At 40.2% G+C, this 14,645-nt stretch overlaps 1 protein-coding gene across 1 annotated transcript; it reads right to left on the bottom strand.

Moving 5' to 3' along the window:
- Positions 1–3,815: 3,815 nt before the first annotated feature.
- On the bottom strand, positions 3,816–14,282 carry LOC106882862 (mediator of RNA polymerase II transcription subunit 10). The gene is made up of 4 exons (XM_089354321.1): positions 14,046–14,282; positions 12,103–12,186; positions 6,020–6,122; positions 3,816–4,061 (listed from the first exon to the last, which is right to left on the bottom strand). The coding sequence occupies exons 1-4, from the start codon at positions 14,174–14,176 to the stop codon at positions 3,966–3,968; spliced, it is 414 nt and encodes a 137-aa protein (XP_089210447.1). The 5' UTR covers positions 14,177–14,282; the 3' UTR covers positions 3,816–3,965.
- Between the last annotated feature and the right edge of the window lie 363 nt (positions 14,283–14,645).

Below are 14,645 nucleotides of genomic sequence, written 5' to 3'. Positions count from 1 at the left end.
GAAATACAATTAAACCTTGGGAGAGGCATTATGCCGGTAATAAACACACGCACTGGTTCAGTCCTTTATTAATTTATATAGTGTTTTGTTAAATTATTTAACAAAAAACTATATAAATTAATAAAGGACTGAACCAGTGCGTGTGTTTATTACCGGCATAATGCCTATCCCAAGGTTTAATTGTATATATCAAAGGAAGGTTAACTAGGAAGTTAGTTTTTGTTTGCAACAGATGTTCTGGAGCTATAAATACTGGAAATGTGCAGAAAACAACTTCTGCCACATTCCAGGGAGAAAAACTAGAAGTGGTTGATAGCTTCCGCTATCTTGGTGACCAAATTAGCAGTGGAGGTGGGTGCGCTAAAAGCGTAGCTGCTAGAATTAGAATAGCCTGGGCAAAGTTCAGAGAGCTCTTAACTCTGCTGGCGACAAAGGGTCTCTCTCTCAGAGTAAAAGGCAGATTGTATGACGCATGTGTACGAACAGCCATGCTTCATGGCAGTGAAACATGGGCCGTGACTGCTGAGGACATGCGTAGGCTCGCAAGGAACGAAGCCAGTATGCTCCGTTGGATGTGTAATGTCAGTGTGCATACTAGACAGAGTATCAGTACCTTGAGAGAAAAGTTGAACTTACGAAGCATCAGTTGTAGTGTGCAAGAGAGACGACTGCGCTGGTATGGTCATGTAGCGAGAATGGATGAGGATAGCTGCGTGAAAAAGTGCCACACCTTAACAGTTGAGGGAACCTATGGAAGAGGTAGGTCCAGGAAGACCTGGGATGAGGTGGTAAGGCACGACCTTCGAACATTGGGCCTCACCGAGGCGATGACGTCTGACCGAGACCTTTGGAAATATACTGTGCGCGAGAAGACCCGGCAAGCCAAGTGAGACCTAAATCTAAGGCCCAGCCAGCCCACTTATGCGTACCTTCCTTCCTTCATTGGACACTAAATTCCAAATTCCACTTGTGAAGATCTGTTGAGGCAAGTGAAATCGAAATCGAGTTAAATTAAAATTGGACACTAAACCCCACTGCGAAGACCTGTTGAGGCAAGTGAAATAGAAATAGATTGTTGCCGTGCCCCTGAACTGGCTTTGTGCGGGGCCGTCATGGGATTTTCGAGCGGGATCGTTGCCAGTGCCCCTGGACTGGCTCATGTGCGGGCGACACATGATATCCTTCGAGCGAGATCGTTGCCAGTGCCCCTGGACTGGCTCATGTGCGGCTGACACATGAAATCTTTCGAGCGGGATTGTTGCCAGTGCCCCTGGACTGGCTCATGTGCGGGCGACACATGAAATCTTTCGAGCGGGATCGTTGCCAGTGCCCCTGAACTGGCTCATGTGCGGGCGACACATGATATCTCTCGAGCGAGATCGTTGCCAGTGCCCCTGGACTGGCTCATGTGCGGGCGACACATGAAATCTTTCGAGCGGGATCGTTGCCAGTGCCCCTGAACTTTGTCTGTCCTTGTTTGTCCCCTCTATGTTTAGCCTCCTGTGGGCGGGCAATAAGGATATATATATATATATATATATATATATATATATATATATATATATATATATATATATATATATATATGCTTTATTTAAAAGCAGCAGAAATATAACCAAAAAACTGTTACTCTGAGTTTCACGTTCCCGTTCATCGGCCAGTTTTGTTTATATATATATATATATATATATATATATATATACACCTACACACACACAAATATATAAAAAGACAACACTCGTTATTATATTAGGAGATTATACATACTTTTTAACACTCTACTTACATATATACATAATTCTATACATCGATCTAAAACAACAGGATTACTAAAGGAAGACTGGAATTTAAGAGAGGGGAAAACCAAAAGGTCCCATGATATTCATTAAAGGGCCAGTCTTTATGATGAAAATGTCATCATGTTACAAGCCTATGTATGTTGCATCAAGCGAGAGAATGTTCAGTACACTTTGATATTTGAAAACCTGACTCCGAATCACAATGATGCAATATCGTCCGGCACACTGTGCTGTAATGCATGTACATAAAAACTTGTGCAATGAAAGCACTTTGGACATCCTCTTGGAAAACTTCATCACCAAAACGAGCGAATAAAGAATTATTTGGGGGGAGATTTGAGGTATTACTTTTCCATGTATAATAATAAAATATATTGTTATACTTGTGTTTGTTTTGAGCTACCAAATAACCCCTTAGTTGAAATGGGTGTAGTATTGAGGGAGGTGGTTTTATGTCAGGTGATTGGGGGTTCAAGTATGATAGAGGGACAGGAACATGGTTTCCACAGTTGAAAAAATGATGATGATGATGTGTCAGAGCGTACCCCCAAGTTACAAGAAAGTGACTATAAGTGGTACAGAGGATTGGACAAGGTGAATGCATAGGTAAGTTCGTCACCTTGGGCAAGTTTCTTCTACTATAGCCTCGGGCCAACCAAAGCCATGTGAGTGGATTTGGTAGACAGAAACTGAAAGAAACCCGTTGTATATATGTATATATAGAGTGTACAGTACTGCCCCCACCCCACCTCTGGGGGCAATGGAAAGATCCAAGGGGTGTTAAAGAAAAGTTGGGCAATAACAGGGTGGCCAAGATGGATGTAAAAGCAACATAATAATGGATTAATTTGGTTAAGTTTTAATTGTGAAATAAATAGTTGTTTGGAATTTGCTGCAGAAAGTAGCCTATGTTTGTAGTGGCGAGTGGGGTGGTGCTAAGAATGTGACCTGGAGGTCAAGAAAACAGCTGCCTGAAAAATTTGGGGAAACATTGGTTTAATATTTTAGCTTTTAAACTGGCCATATCTAACCAGAAATATACCTCCTCCTTTATGCTAAAACTAGTCAGACCTAGCTTCTTACACAAAACATCACTCTAAAAATTAACAGTTACCTCATTAAAATCCCAAAGCTACAACGCAATGCATGATTAATTGATAACACTATGAATAAATAAGCATTACATTTGACATAGTAACCTGAATGCTAAAGGGTTAATAAAACTTAAAGAAATAACAAAACAGGTAAAATGTGAAAAAATAGAACAAGAAAAATGATTAGCCTGTGGGTTTGCTGGTTACTTTTCTCATTTGGGTTGGCTATTTGTTTTTTGTTAGTATCAACATCATCAAATAGACTTTAAGGTGCAGGAGTGGCTGTGTGGTAAGTAGCTTGCTTACCAACCACATGGTACCGAGTTCAGGCCCACTGCGTGACACCTTGGGCAAGTGTCTTCTACTATAGCCTCGGGCCGACCAAACCCTTGTGAGTGGATTTGGTAGATGGAAACTGAAAGAAAATCATCATATATATATATATATATATATATATATATAAATATATATAGGTTCAAAAAAAGACAAAAAACAATAACAAAAAACAACAAAGTGAGGACGTGATACGGATAGTGTTATTAGACGCTCAGGAAAGGAAAGAGAGAGAGTATGACGTTTCGGGCGGAGCCCTTCGTTAGAAAGAAGGAAAGTTCAAAGAATGGAAAAACGGAGGAAGAAAAAATCGGCATATGTGTGTGTGTGTGTGTGTGTGTGTATATGTTTGTGTGTCTGTGTTTGTCCCCCCAACATCACATGGTGTGTTTACGTCCCCCGTAACTTAGCGGTTCGGCAAAAGAGACCAATAGAATAAGTACTAGGCTTACAAAGAATGAGTCCTAGGGTCGATTTGCTCGACTAAAGGCGGTGCTCCAGCATGGCCACAGTCAAATGACTGAAACAAGTAAAGAGTAAGATGGAGAAGAAAAAAAATAGCTGAGTAAGAATTACATAAAACAAAGTGTTTAAAATCACTAGGTTTTCAAAACTTTTTTTATTTCAATAAAATAATTGTCAAAATATTACAGGTGTAGATGAGATGAATAATGAATGTATAATGAATCGAGAAATGTTGTTTAGAATAATATTTCAGATGACGCTGGCTTTGCGAGGATTAAACTGGTCTGTCATCCCCTCGGATTGCACGATATTTAGCCATTTCATTTGGGAATACTTTGCTCAGCTCTGCTATAAGAGTAACTTTAAATTTCTGAAATTAAAACAAAAAATAAAATACAATCCATGAATTTTGTAAGTACATCAATTATATATATATATATATATATATATATATATATATATATATATATATATATATACATATTTATATATATATTCATATCTATATATATATATATATATATATATATACATATATCATCATCATCATCATCATCGTTTAACGTCCGCTTTCCATGCTAGCATGGGTTGGACGACTTGACTGAGGACTGGTGAAACCGGATGGCAACACCAAGCTCCAATCTAATTTGGCAGAGTTTCTACAGCTGGATGCCCTTCCTAACGCCAACCACTCAGAGAGTGTAGTAGGTGCTTTTACGTGTCACCTGCACGAAGGCCAGTCAGGCGATACTGGCAACGGCCACGCTCGAAATGGTGTCTTTTATGTGCCACCCGCACAAGCCAGTCCAGGGGCACTGGCAACGATCTCGCTCGAAAATCCTACGGAAGCCAGTCAGGCGGTACTGGCAACGGCCACGCTCAAAATGGTGCATCTTATGTGCCACCCGCACAAGAGCCAGTCCAGGGGCACTGGCAACGATCTTACTTGGCTTGCCGGGTCTTCTCACGCACAGCACATTTCCAAAGGTCTCGGTCAGTAGTCATCGCCTCGGTGAGGCCCAATGTACGAAGGTCTTGCCTCACCACCTCAGCCCAGGTCTTCCTGGGCCTACCTCTTCCACGGGTTCCCTCAACTGTTAGGGTGTGGCACTTTTTCACGCAGCTATCCTCATCCATTCTCACCACATGTCCATACCAGCGCAATCGTCTCTCTTGCACACCACAACTGATGCTTCTAATGTTCAGCTTTTCTCTCAAGATACTTACACTCTGACGGGTATTCACATTGACATTACACGTCCAACGGAGCATACTGGCTTCATTCCTTGCGAGCTTACGTATGTCCTCAGCAGTTACAGCCCATGTTTCACTGCCATGTAGCATGGCTGTTCGTACACATGCGTCATACAGTCTGCCTTTTACTCTGAGTGAGAGTCCCTTTGTCGCCAGCAGGGGTAAGAGCTCTCTAAACTTTGCCCAGGCTATTCTTATTCTAGCAGCTACACTTTCAGCGCAGCCACCCCCACTACTAACTTGGTCGCCCAGAATGCGGAAGCTATCGACTACCTCTAGTTTTTCACCCTGGAATGAGATAGAAGTTGTTTCCTACTCAAAAGGCTATAGCAGAAGATACCTGCAGAAGACGCCATGCGATGGGACTGAACCTGAATCTATGTGATTGGAAAGTGAATTTCTTAATAGGTTAAGGAAACATACCAACCACTCTTGCCAAATTAACAAGATGATCTACACCACAGACTTAACTGGCAACCATGTTTATCCCCCCAAAAAAGCCCAGAGATAGTTGGCCACAGGATAAATATAAAAACTCACACTCCATCGGTTACAACGATGAGGGTTCCATTTGATCTGATCAACGGAATAGCTTACTCATGATATTAACATGCAAGTCGCTGAGTGCTCCACAGACACATGTACCCTTAATATAGTTTTCGGGGAGATTCAACGTGACATAGAGTGCGACAAGGCTGCACCTTTGAAATACAGGTATTGCTCGTTTTTGCCAGCTGAGTGGACAGGAGCAACGTGAAATAAAGTGTCTTGCTCAAAGACACAATGTGCCACCATGAATGAAACAACAGCCAAATAATCGTGAGCCAAACACCCTAATCACTAAGCCACAAGCCTTCACACCAAATAAATACATGGACGATGGCTGGATAGATTGTCCAAAATGTGTGTAACGTGCTTACATTGTCAGCAAGCATGAATGGTCATATGGCCAATTCTGTTTAGTTTTGTACACACTAAGTATCCATCCCAGCTTTACAGTTAGGACAATTTTATTTTTAAATCATCAATAATCCTTCACCAAAAGACATTGTTTCTAATTTAATCTTAACTTACCTTAAAATTGTCGATTTTGCCTTTAACTAATTCATTTTTAGCAAGAGCTTTTTCTAGGCATTCTTTGGTATAAAGATGTGGGTTTTTCCCTCTATCAATGCAACTGAAAAAAATATAGAAAACTTATTAAGGAAAAAACTATTGTATATATTGTCAAAATTATTTTATATATATATCGTTGCTATTATGTTAAACTGTCATATGTCCAAATTTGGCCAAATGCATTTATCTTCAATATTTATTTTTGCCTGCAATAGCCAGTTCTTTTGGTCAAACTATCATATCTCCAGCTGCTTCAGATGCCAAGTTATCAAAAATTGTCAAAGTGTAGTACAACAGTTTTGCTATGGAATAGTGGAACTATTTTTCCATTTACTGGAAAAGCAACATTTTGGACTTACAACACTTTTGCATAATAGCAACGATATATATTTCTATCTGCTAAGAGATAGGAGCAGTGTGATTACTAAATGTTTAAAATGTTAGACATATTTTCCTTTACGACTATAGTTCATGTCATGCTGTCAGGTAAGGTCTCAGTCATTTGTCATTGCCTCCATGAGGCCCAACACTTGAAAGGGGGCTTTTCACATGCCAGTGGCATTGGCCACTTTGCCTCTGTGAGGCCCAACACTCAAAAGGTGCTTTTTACATGCCAGTTACATGGCACCAGCATCAGCCATGACTACTGTTATGTTTCTCTCGGACTGACTCGCAGAGATAACATAACGAGTTGTACAATTTAATTATTACATTTATTATTCAATTATATACAAAGAACGCACTCACCCAATGTTCGTTATGAATAAACAAAAGTCATGTCCGCCATATATATATCAATGACATTTTACTACGACAGTCCCACAAGACAACAACAATGAAACAATGAACTCAGACAAACCACATGACACACGGAACGTCAGACGAATTACATATCTAACAGTCCATATAACACCTCCCCACTGAAATTGATGCTACACAAGAAGTATCAACAGCAAAGTCTCTCTTGGGTTTTACGGGTTCTCTTGGACCGTCTTGGGTTGTCTGGTCCATACTCTGGAACGGGTAACATAGTCTTGGGTCTGGTTTGTCTTTGTGTTAGTGGCACAGTTTCCGAGATCTCCATCGGGTGATCTGTTGCAAATTCAAATACAGTGTTTTCTGCATCACCAGGTTCATTGTCTTCCTCAGTTGTGTACCGCGGTCGCAGCTGTTCCCAGTGTCGTCTCCACATCGGGCCATGAGGTATGACCTTCACGTTAAAGCAGCGAGTACCCAATGACTTCTTAATGATTGCTGGTACCCATCGGGGATCTTTGTCTCGGCGAGGTCCATAGTATAGTGCATACACAGGATATCCGGCCTTGTACTGCCTGGTAACTTTAGCGACATCAGCCGAGCTTGGAGTCACCTGAGACTTATGTGCTTCCTTAGACTGTTTGCCTTGAGCAATGTGTACTGGCGATGGCAGCAGAGAATCAATCCTTGTTCGTATCTGCCGGTGATTCAAAAGTTCACTTGGAGAGAATCCACAGGATGTCGGTGTTCTCCGGTACTGCATCAAGAATTCTTGAAGTGCTCGTGTTGGCGGAAGAGAAGACTTCCTCAGAGCTTGTTTGAAGGTCTGCACCAAACGTTCCGCTGCTCCGTTGGTAGCTGGGTGGTAAGGTGCCCCTGTCAGGTGTGTGATCCCGCGTTCTTTGCACCAGCTCTGGAACTCCTCAGACGTAAAAGTTGGTGCATTATCGGTGACCAGTGTGTGAGGAAATCCGAAGTGCGCAAAGTCTTCCTCAAGCAGATTCAAAGTGGCTTTGGAGGATGTGGAGGAAGTGGGATGAATGCATGGGTACTTGGAATAAGCATCTGTGATCACCAGCCAATCTCTACCCATAAAATTTATTGCATGGTCCAGATGTAAGCGGCTCCACGGCTTTTCTGGTAACATCCATGGGTGAACTGGAGGCTTAGATGGCTGCCTTTGATGTTCGTTACATGAATCACATCGTCGACTGGCTATCTCTATAGCAGCATCGATACCAGGCCAATATACAGCAGTTCTTGCTAGCTGTTTCATGCGTTCCATGCCAAAGTGTCCGAGATGCAGAAGATTGAGGATCTTTGGCTGCAAGCTATGTGGAATCACAACTCTAGATCCATGTATAAGGCATCCATGACAGATACTAAGTGAGTTTGATAACTTACGGAACTTGTTGACTTCGTCATTGATCTCCATGTTCTTTGGTGGCCAGCCTTCACGGACGTAGCGCATCACTGTAGATATCACTGGATCTTTCCCTGACTCTTGACGGAGGATGTTAGCATCTACAGGTTGGACTTGAATACTAAGAGCTTTGATGGCACACACCATGTCTATGTCTTCCCCATTTTCCTTTCTGTCAAAGTCGTTGTCATCACCGAATGGCAAGCGACTGAGCGCATCAGCATTGCCATGATCTGCTGATTTCCGATATTCAATGGTGTAATCAAACTGGTTCAGCCACAGGGCCCATCGTGCTAGTCTGTTAGCAGCGAGAAGTGGCGTCCCTTTCCTCGGACTGAATAGTGATGTCAGTGGCTTGTGGTCAGTCACGAGTACGAATTTACGACCGTACAAATATTGGTAAAACTTCTGCAAGCCAAATATGATAGCTAGGGCTTCCTTTTGAATTTGACTGTAGTTACGCTGTGCAGAAGTGAGAGTCTTGGACATATTGGATATTGAGCGCTCGCTTCCATCAGGATAGCGGTGAAACAGGACTGCTCCAATACCAACGTTTGATGCATCGCAAGCCAATCCCAAAGTTTTGTTTGGATCGAAGTGTATCAGAACTTGACTTGATGAAAGTACATTTTTCAAGTGATCAAAAACTGACTGTTCCTCATCTCCCCACTTCCAAATAGTTGACTTTTTCGTAAGGCAATAGAGTGGCTCTGCTATACTGGCTAGGTTTGGGATAAACTTTCCATAAAACTGAACTGAACCTAGGAAAGATTTCAAGCTTGATTCGTTCGTTGGAGATGGCATCTTTAAGACTGCTTCGACTTTGGATCCCTTAGTGATCCCTTCAGTCGACAAAATGTGTCCAAGGTATTCTACACTGGGTAGTGCAAACTGGCACTTTTCACGGCGACATCTGAGTCCATTGTCGCTTAGACGTGTGAGCAGACACTTTAGGTTGTTTAAGTGACTGTTTGCATCTTTCCCACTGACGAGCATGTCATCCTGGAAGACGGCCACTCCAGGTAGATCATGGGTCAGGTTTTCCATGATCTCCTGAAAGTAACCAGGTGCTGACTTGATTCCGAAAGGGAGTCGTTGTTGCAGGAGTACTCCACGGTGAGTGCTGAGTGCGAGTCTGTGTTGACTTTCTGGAGCCAGTTTGATCTGATTATAGGCATCAGCAAGGTCTATCTTTGTATATCCGAATCCACCTCCGAGTTTCTGCATCAGTTCAGCAGGGAGTGGCATTGGATGACGGTGATCAGCAAGTTGGTCATTAATTCCCACAGAGTAGTCACCACAAATCCGTAGTTTGGGCTTCAGGTTGCTTGAAGCGTGTGCTTTACGAATCGGTACCACTGGCGTTCCGTATTCATTGAATTGAACAGGCTTCCAGATTCCCTTGGCGATGCCTTCTTCGTAACCTTTGGCCAGGTCATCACGAAGAGCAAATGGGACCGGACGTGCCTTGTGAAAGACTGGTGTTGCGTCCGATTTGAACTTCACTTCCAGTTCAAAGTTCTTGAGACATCCCAATTCTTGCTTGAAAAGATCTGGAAATTCATCACACATGTTGTGACAATCTTGCTGCAGGGAAACATAGGGCTCGCTTGAGGTCTTTGGATACATCCCTTCTGCACCTTCCCTCTTAGCTTGGCTGTCTATGCTTTTCAAACCTAGAGCAGTGTCTACGGAAATTCCCAGAGTCTGGATAGCATTCCGACCCAGCAAATTAAGATCAGAGATCTTGGTGACTATGTAAGGTATAAGATCCTGCTTACCAGTTGTTGGATCCTTGGTTTGGCCCATGAAAGTTCCTAGAACAGGCAGGTTGTGCTTGCTGGCAGATTCATAGCGATGCTTGACATCTTGCAGCTTTGGTCTTCCAAGTTGTTTCCAGACTGACAAGGAAACAAAATTGCCTGTAGTAGCAGTGTAAAATTCCATTGTGAACAGTCTGTTCTGGATTGTTACTGGCACAATTAAACTATGAGTGTCTCGGGAAACTTCACCTAGGATCGCCTTGACTAGCTCAGCTTTTGTGATTCTTTTCACGGGAGTTTGTGAATGACCATTGCGTTGCTGATGTTGTTTTTTCCTACACACAGCTTGCAAATGACCCTTTTTATCACAAAAATGACATTTGGTTTCCCTGAAAGGACAGTCTGTTGCTTTGTGGGCCTTTCCACATCGGCAGCATTTCTCCTGGTTTGTGGAATAAGACTGCTGATGGCTCTTTTGAAGACTCTTATTCCTGTTCTGCTGGACCTTGTACACCTGCTTGGTTTTGGAACCGTATACAGTTTCTTTAGCAACCTTTGCTGCGTCTTCAGTCTCAATGGCAACCTGGACAGCACGGGCAAAATCTAGTTCTGAGTCTTTTATCTTAAAAAGCGCCTTCAGAACCGCTTCATTGTTAACCAAACATATGAATCTCTGTCTCAGAGCTTCATCCTGTGGGTTGGTGATCGCTGGAAAATCACAGGTAGCTGCATCCTGGCGTATACGTGCTGCCAGCTCCTGGAGAGTTTCGCCTGGCTTCCGCTGCATATCACTCCAAAACTTGAAACGCTCTCTCACAATGAAAAGTTTAGGGTCGAACTGTTCCTTCATGAAGTCAACGATTTCGTCCATTATCAAGTTGTTGATATCTTTAGGCGGATTTTGTTGGGTAGCCAGATTAGCAAGTTGTTTGTAAACAGTAGCAGTCTGATTGGTCAGGAACACTTGTGCCATGCGTTTTTCAGGTACAGCATTAGCAGCCACAAACGTACGGAATCTTGACCAGTAATCAGGCCATAGTTCTGTCGCTGAATCAAATGCAGTAAATGGTGGAATTGACACTGTTGTTGAAGCAGCTGAAAAATAGCCACTAGAATCGCCTTCAACTTGTCGAGCACCAAACAGTTTTAACAGAGCGTCCATATCTCTCTGATGTTGTTGCATTTGCTTGTCCATTTGTTCCCTAAACAATTTAATAAGTTCTACTGTCTGTTTTTCAGCCATTGTTATTACGATGAATAATTTTACGGTAAAGTAAGCATGTATCCTATCGGTCCTATCGGCGACGCCAATAAACTCTGTTATGTTTCTCTCGGACTGACTCGCAGAGATAACATAACGAGTTGTACAATTTAATTATTACATTTATTATTCAATTACATACAAAGAACGCACTCACCCAATGTTCGTTATGAATAAACAAAAGTCATGTCCGCCATATATATATCAATGACATTTTACTACGACAGTCCCACAAGACAACAACAATGAAACAATGAACTCAGACGAACCACATGACACACGGAACGTCAGACGAATTACATATCTAACAGTCCATATAACAACTACAATTTCACTTGGCTTGACAGGTCTTCTCAAACACTGCATATCGCCAGTGCAAATACACATACAAGCTTCTATACAGTTTCTATCTATCAAATTTGCTCACAAGACATTGATTGACTTAGAGCTATGATAGAAGGTATTTGCTCAAGGTGCTGCTCAGAGGAAGTGATCCTGAGACCACATAGTTGCAATATTAACTTCTTAACCCACACACTAGTACTTACACAAATGCATAATGCTCAGCAGATAAAGATTAAAGATATGAAAAGTGGTGAAGCTGGGTCTCAAGATATTGTAAATGAAATGGCTGTGTCAAAAAATAATATGCTCTACAGCAAGTTAATCTAGTTCATACTGTCATGAAAATAAACTGATATTATTATGATGGTAGTGACAATAACCAGATCTAAGATGTGTGGAATCATAGTATATAGAAAAATTTTGTTAAAAAATGATGAGTGATATATGGTAGTTAATAGATGTTCAAGTAGACAGACTTCAAAATATTACTTACTCAAAAACTTCTAATGGTACTTGTACATCATGCATTTGTCCTTTTAACTTGTCAATTTCTTGCATACCTGTCACCATAGAATGGCTGGCAACACAATGAAAAGAAAAAAAAATATTTAAAAAACATAATTAGATTGTAAAGAATAAAATATAATTAGATTGGTGTTATGCAGTCAAGTGATGGTGATCCTCCTTTATCCTGGGGTAAGAGATGAGGCATCCTGGAAAAATCAAGATCAAAGTTTTGGTCTTCTATTTAAAAGCAAATGAATGAGATTAAGGAAAATTTTATTGCCACTTCTGAGAGGCTAGAAATATTAGCAAGTGAAAAAAGATAAAATTTCTAAGTAAAAGAAAGTACTGTAACTAAAATACAGAGGTTGGCAAAAGTATGTATATTGTTGCTTAAAATAAATGGAATGTTCTTTCATTTCTTTATTTCTTTTTTAGGATAAGAATTCCACTCATAGAAGCAACTGTCTACCTACATTTGCCCACCCCTGTATTTATTACTATAACATACTTATCAAAGGAGTTATAAGCCAATTATTAGCTCTATGTGGTCACTTACCCTGCTAGAAGTAGCAATAATGCCTACAGGTGTTGTTGATCATAGATTGCAGCTTCTAGTGTCTGAAGATTCCAAGATATTTCTTGAGAAAGATGTAGCAATGGTTTCTACTGCTCTTCCAACTTACCCTTGAGGCACAGGGCCTATTAACTCAGGGGTAGGTGGATTTGTCCGTGTGACATCAGGTCATGTTCACACATCAGTGGACCTATGTAACACATGACTAAGGGCCTCAGCCACACGACCATCACCTACTTCTTGACCAATAATTACGGCCCTTGACTGGTACTACCACCCAAGTCAAAGCAACCCGGGGAATAATGATGACGAAAGCAGTAACTCCACAATCCCCAAAACTGCTGAAGAGGAACCTCGCCACTGGATGAAGTTTAATGTCTTACCCAATTTTATCAACTCATAAACAGATGGGACAGTAACGCCTGGAATGTTTATCGATCATAGATCTGCTCACCCAGTGGCTGGCCTGAGGCTAAATAGTGAATCAAATCTATCATCAAATTCATTGAACTTTTCACAAATTTCCAGATGAGAGAAAAAGCAACTAATACCAAGCAACTTTCATCTCTTTCACACATGAGCTTGGTGCTCGACAATGAAAAAAAAAAAAAGAAAAGAAAAGAAAATGAAAAGAATCAGCTCGTTCCCAGGCAAGATTTATTTACTTTAAAAACTAGATCTTACAAAGACTGCTATTTAATGTTTACCTTCCCACGCTAGCAAATTGCTCTGATCACTTTCACTCTGAAAATAAAATAATCTTTCTTTCTCTCTCCTTACTTTCTCTAACACATTATATATATATATATATATATATATATATATATATATATATATATATGATTCAAAATACGTAATCGTACAACAAATCATACCCTTTGACAGAAATTCTCACATGAATGTCCAGTTTTACTTTAATGTATTTTGTTGTTTCAAACATTGCGTATGACCAACTAATACAAGTGAAACGGACGTTTATCTAATTATGTAAGGAGTAGGCAATCAATAATTGCGATTGATTACAAATAACTTTTTAAAAAATAATCGTTCAGATCTTCGGTTTTAAATGTACACATTTAACCATCCTCGATTATTGAACACTTATTTCTTTTTTTTAGTATATTTTACATTATATAATTTCTTTTAAACTGCAGAATAATTTCTTGCATTTAAACATAGAAACATTGTATAGATCCAGCCTGATAATCCTTAGAAATTGTTTTATAAATCTAGAAATATATATATATATATGTTTGGAACTGTTATAAGCGGAGACGTCGTGTGTGACACATAGCGTTAGACAAGTATCATATATGTTAATTACAAATGTCACATAACAGATAAAATGTACTTACAGTTTTTGATTTAATAAGTTTTGACCTTGTTGTTGAAAGTCTGAAACTATTATACTAATTTGTCGAGTTGTTTCAATAAATGTTTCTAACTGATGTTCCAAAGACTCGAAACGTTCCGTTTTGTCTGCCATATTGACTGGATGATAACCGGTGTTTCACAAAATTTGAACCCCGTTATTAAATATCCTGAATAACTGATAAAATTTGGATATAAGCTACAGCATACGTACGTTCATACATACATATAAGATTTAGTTTATAGCATAAATTTTTTAAACTTCAGCATCTGTAACATCAGTTTGTTTTAATTCATAGAAATGTTCCAAGTTCATATTATAACATCATCTTGTACTTCCTACAAAAGTATACTAGTATACATGCTGATATTATAATTTCCCTAATCCCTTTCTTTTAAAGCATAGGCTTTATACACAAGAATTATTTAATAGTTTTCCACGCTATTTTTCTGTGGACAGATTTAAGTTACAAATTTTAATCTGTGGCACTACTAGAAAGTGTTGTTAATTTTAGGGGGTTTTTTTTCCTATTTTATGTAAAACATTTAGGAGATTATATATTTGTTTTGCAAGATTTTTGATG

This window comes from Octopus bimaculoides, chromosome 6, assembly GCF_046866305.1.
Source record: "Octopus bimaculoides isolate indiv1 chromosome 6, ASM4686630v1, whole genome shotgun sequence".
Taxonomy (NCBI): Eukaryota; Metazoa; Mollusca; class Cephalopoda; order Octopoda; family Octopodidae; genus Octopus; species Octopus bimaculoides.
This window is presented reverse-complemented; position numbering and strand designations above follow the sequence as displayed.

Coding starts and splice junctions, on each gene's coding strand:
- LOC106882862 (XM_089354321.1), bottom strand. CDS start 14,176: ATGGCAGACAAAACGGAACGTTTCGAGTCTTTGGAACATCAGTTAGAA. Junction 6,123..12,102: donor GTACCATTAGAAGTTTTTGA/GTAAGTAATATT, acceptor TATTTTTTTCAG/TTGCATTGATAGAGGGAAAA. Junction 4,062..6,019: donor GCAAAATCGACAATTTTAAG/GTAAGTTAAGAT, acceptor TTTTAATTTCAG/AAATTTAAAGTTACTCTTAT.